Genomic DNA, 5,000 nt, shown 5'->3' with positions numbered 1-5,000 from the left:
CTCTCTCTCTCTCTCTCTCTCTCTCTCTCTCTCTCTCTTTCTCTCTCTTTCTTTGTCTTCGTACAAAAAGCATTATCGATTTGAGATTAGTAAACTCGATAGAAAGATTAGATGAAAGTTTTTACGAAGCATGTTAAGAGAAACGATTTTATCGCTGATGAAAGATATTTTTTTTTAATGTTATTTCCTTTCAATTTTCTTTTTTCTTTTCTTTCCTTTTCTTCTTTTTGTTGTTTCTTTTTGATTTTGTTTTCTTTCGCCAAAAGATTTTAAGAATTGAAAAAGAATTTATCAGATCTTTATCGCGATAGAAATTAATTACGAATTAAGAGTGACAGAAAGATAGAGATTGAGATAGAGAGAAAGAGAGTGAGAGAGAGAGAGAGAGAGAGAGAGAGAAAGAGAGAGAGAAAGTGAGAAAGAAAAAAAGCGAGAGAAAGAAATGAAAGAAACCAGAAACGTCTTTATCTTTTCTATCGAAGCCACGTCACGAACTCCTGCGTGACGAGGCTCCACGATCGTAAAGCCAAGATCTTTTCGCGAGTAATTATTCTTATCGTATAGAATCGCGAAGGAGAAGACAAGATTCGGAAGGAATAAGATTGAATAAAATAAAAAAGAAACAAAAAAAAAAGAAAAAAAAACATCTAAATCCTTTTTCTACTACTTTAATAAAATTAATTCATAGATAGCGAAAGAGTTAATAATAAAATGTCTTATTTCTATTCTATTTCTTTCATTCCTTTATTTCATTCGTAATTCGAGAGATTAGAAAACATTTTTCTTTTGAAATGAATTTATAACAGAAACGTGGATAGAGAGAAAAATAGAAAGAGAAAGAAAGAGACTGAGTAAAAATGTTTATTAGCTTTTTAATGCTATGCAAAAAGAGAACAAAGAGAAATTGGGATTAAGCTTTACAGTAGGTACTATCTACATACATTATTATGGGTGGTAGAGGGTCGAACGAAGGATGTCGGGCAAAGTAGATATCCCTCTCTCGTATACGTGGCCCAACCGAGTGTTTCCGCATGTACCTCATTCCCGTTGTCATACCTACCTCATACCTGTCGCTAACGTGTATAGATCGTCGCCGCGCGAGCTTACTACTACTAGTACTATCATTAGTACTACTACTACTACTGTTACTGTTACTGTTACTGTTACTACTACTACTACTACTACTACTACTACTACTACTGTTACTACTACTACTACTACTACTGCTATCACTATTACTATTAGTACTATCCATACATAAATTTTATATCAAGTAAGAATTGTACCTATCTAAAAGCTAAATTATAAAGTCGTTTTTTATTCTTTTTCAAATTAAGGGTGATAGTCAACCGTAACCCCTACATGATACGACGATTCAAAGTTTCTTGGATACGTTCTTTGATAATTAATTAAAATTAAAGAAAGAGAGAGAGAGAGAGAGAGGAAAAGAGAGAATTTTCTCGATTAAATCGATCGATAATTCAACGACTAAGAGAATAAAAAGGAGTCAGAGAGAGAAAGAGAGAGATGATAATAAAAATGCCGTTTTCTTGATCTTTTCTAGAAAAAAGCAACAACAAAAAAATAAAAAATTCTTGCTTGTCCGTGGGAATTTTGTTATCGATTAAATTCTCACGCGTTGCGACTCTCTAAAGAGAGAACAATGTATACTTCCGATTTAAAAGAGAAAGAAAGAGAGAAAGAGGGTGAAGAAATGAAAAGAAAGGAAAGGAAAGGATAAAGAAAAGAGAAATAATCAACGCGAGCACATATACATGTACGCACGCACATACACACATACACACAGGAAAGAAGCAAAAGAAAAAAAAAAAAAAAAAAAAAAAGAAAGAAAAAAATGAAGGAAAGAAAAGAAATTTTTCGAAATGTTCAAAATCAATCGTACGAAACGATTAATGTTTTTCTTCTAATCGACGAAGAGAAAACATTTTATCAAAGAGGATTCGTAATCGTCGTCGAGGTTAACTCGCGGCAATACCTTGCGTCGTTAAGTCGTCCGATCAGATAGCTTCATAACTTATCGAGCCTACACGCATTCCTCTATGCGATGGATCAATTTCTCAGAGTAGATACGATTACCTTGCAAATTAAATCGAACGCACACGAACTTCTATTTCTTTTACTTTTTTTTTTTTTTTTTTTTTTTTTTTTCCTTTTTTCTCTTTCTTTTCCTATTTAATTATCCTTTCGTTTCTTTATTCCATCTTAATTTTTTTCTTTTATAAACTTTTATCACATATCTGAATTTTTTATATATCATAATCGTTGTCGAGTAAATCTTATTAAGAAATCGTTCAGTTATACGATGAGAATGAAACGAGACGAATGAAATGAAACGTGAAAGAAGAAATCTTTTTGAACGGAATACGGTAGAAGGATAGGAGCAGGGGGGTGGGGTGGAGGAGGGGGGGGGGGAGGACTGAAAAAGAGATATATAACCGAGGATGAGCCGTCATCCGTTTGCGAGAAGATTTTTAAAGGGGAGAAAGAAAAAGAAGAGGAGAAGATGGGAAAAGAAAAAGAGAGAGAGAGAGAGAGAGAGAGAGAGAGAGAGAAAAAGGAAATACATTAGGGATCTCGACTTCTCACGAAAAATATTTCGACACAGCGTAAAGAAGATAAGAAGAAGAAGAAGAAGAAGAAGAAGAAGAAGAAGAAAGGGGGAGAGAGAGGGTAGGGGGAAGAACCACAAAAGGTCGTTATCTCAGTGGACTTGGGCTACCGTATTTTTTTCTCTTCATCTTTCTCTCTCTCTCTCTCTCTCTCTCTCTCTCTCTCTCTCTCTCACTCAATAACCATCGAAAGATTAGAAGTTAGACACGTCACTAATACCAAAATGGTACACGTTAAAAGATCGACTCTTCTTGTTTTACTTTTATCATATTTGTTATCCTTCGCAGGGATGAGTCTCCTCTTTCATGACACGTTTCTCATTGTCAAACAGCATCTTCCCTTTTCGACGACAAATAGATTGAAACGATTATTAAGTATGTAAGTATATTTTAACTAAGTAGATATTTCGATACAACAACAACAACAACAACAACAACAACAACAACAACAACGACAACAACGACAACGACAACGACAACAACAACGACAACGATGACGACGACAACAGACAACAATAATAACAGAGTATCCTTATTCCTATTTTGATGTTAACAAATAAGTTAGTAAGTAAGTAATACTTAAGTAGGTATCTCTCGTAAATTAACTTTGAACTTTTCTCTCTCTCTCTCTCTCTCTCTCTCTCTCTCTCTCTCTTTCTCTTTCTCTCTCTCATCTTTCTCTTATCTTCCGTTCGTTTTTACTCGATCGATGATATCTATTTACAGTAATTTATTTGCTTACTTATTTACTTATTTAATTGATTAATTGATTAAATAATTAATTAATCGAAAACGATTTCAATGCAACCGGCACGATATTATTTCGTTCTCATCTTTCGGGAGATCGAGTTAAACGATCGATATATCGATCATTTCTTGAACAAGAAAACATTTTTCTCGAATGGTATTTCTAATCGCACTGAAAGTTTATCACATTGAAATCATATTCGGAAATCGATCGATCGAATTCCATATCGTTACGTAATTATCGACGTCCGCGACACACGGATGGAAATTATTACTTTTTCGTTCTTTTTTTTTTTTTTTTTTTTTTTTTTTTTAAGGGTGAGGTAGGTGATAATGGTGGTGGTGATGGTGGTGGTAGGGTGTGGGGCGTATAGTTCGGGTCAGAGGATCCGTTTGTACGGGGAATAATATTTGCTAACACGTAAACAAATAAAAACGAAATGATAATATTAATAATGTCATAATAATAATAATAATAATAATAATAATAATAATAATAATAATAATAATAATAATATTAAGAGAAAGAAGTAGAAGATGAAAATGAAGATGATGATAATGATGATGATGATGATGAAAAGAAGGAAGAAAATGGTCCTTACGGGATCTTAGATCATGCAACGAGAGAGAACATACGTATGACATTGACCGAGTCGTCGCGCGCACGTACGAATTCAAAGGCCGGAGGTCGTTGTTGCAAGACGCTAACAATGGGATATTTATTCACGGCTCGTAGTAGACGGTGGTGTTTATCCCCAGTGTGGGGCGCCTCACTGATTCCCAATGGATCGAGCCCGAAGGAATTGATTATTTGACAAAATTCTATCGATCGAGATATATATATATATATATATATATATATATATATATATATATATGTTTTTGTGTATTTCGAAAATTTGGAAAGATTAGGAGAATATCTGAAGATAATGACGTAGAATGTTTAGTTCAAAGAAATGTATCGTTAAAATCGAGTTCGTTAATGAACGTACGAACGAACGAACGAACGAATGGACGGACGTCGATGATGAGACACGTCGAATCGATCGACGAGATACGTACGACCTCCGGCTGAGTTGGCTATTATCATAGAATACGTATCGTTATGATTAACAGAGAGAGAGAGAGAGAGAGAGAGAGAGAGAGAGAGAGAGAGAGAGAGAGAGAGAGAGAGAGAGAGAGAGTGGGAGGAAGAGAGAGATAAAGAGAAAGAGATAGATAGATAGATAGATAGATAGATAGATAGATAGAGAGAGAGAGAGAGAGAGAGAGATAAAAAAGAAAAGAAAAGCAGAAGAAAAAGATGGAGATGATGATGATGATGATGATGATGATAATGATGATAAAAGAAGTAGTGATCGGACTAATTTACGGCAGACGCATCATTAACCTACCTTTTTTCGAATAATCCATCCTTTTCCAAATATGACGTACGAGATTCAAGTATTTCCCCCAAATTAAATTCGTTTCCAAGGGTATTCAGAAAATTTCTTCAGTTTTATCCGTAGAATTATGACAAGAAGAAGAAGAAGAAGAAGAAGAAGGAGAAGAAAAAGAAGAAGAAGAAGAATAAAAAGAAGAAGGAGAAGGTGAAGGAGGAGAAGATGAAGAAGAAGAAGAAGA

General features: G+C 34.4%; 1 protein-coding gene across 4 annotated transcripts in view; it reads right to left on the bottom strand.

Moving 5' to 3' along the window:
- LOC124946956 overlaps positions 1-5,000 on the bottom strand; it is a 19,191-nt gene that overhangs the window by 13,491 nt on the left and 700 nt on the right. For all 4 annotated transcript variants that reach the window (XM_047488431.1, XM_047488451.1, XM_047488440.1 and 1 more), the window contains exon 1: positions 4,772-5,000. This exon is cut by the window's right edge and continues 700 nt beyond it. In XM_047488431.1, coding sequence (XP_047344387.1) covers positions 4,772-4,790 — 19 coding nt within the window. In that variant the 5' untranslated portion in view covers positions 4,791-5,000. The remainder of the gene's footprint in view (positions 1-4,771) is intronic.

This window comes from Vespa velutina, chromosome 1, assembly GCF_912470025.1.
Source record: "Vespa velutina chromosome 1, iVesVel2.1, whole genome shotgun sequence".
In the NCBI taxonomy this organism is placed as follows: Eukaryota; Metazoa; Arthropoda; class Insecta; order Hymenoptera; family Vespidae; genus Vespa; species Vespa velutina.
This window is presented reverse-complemented; position numbering and strand designations above follow the sequence as displayed.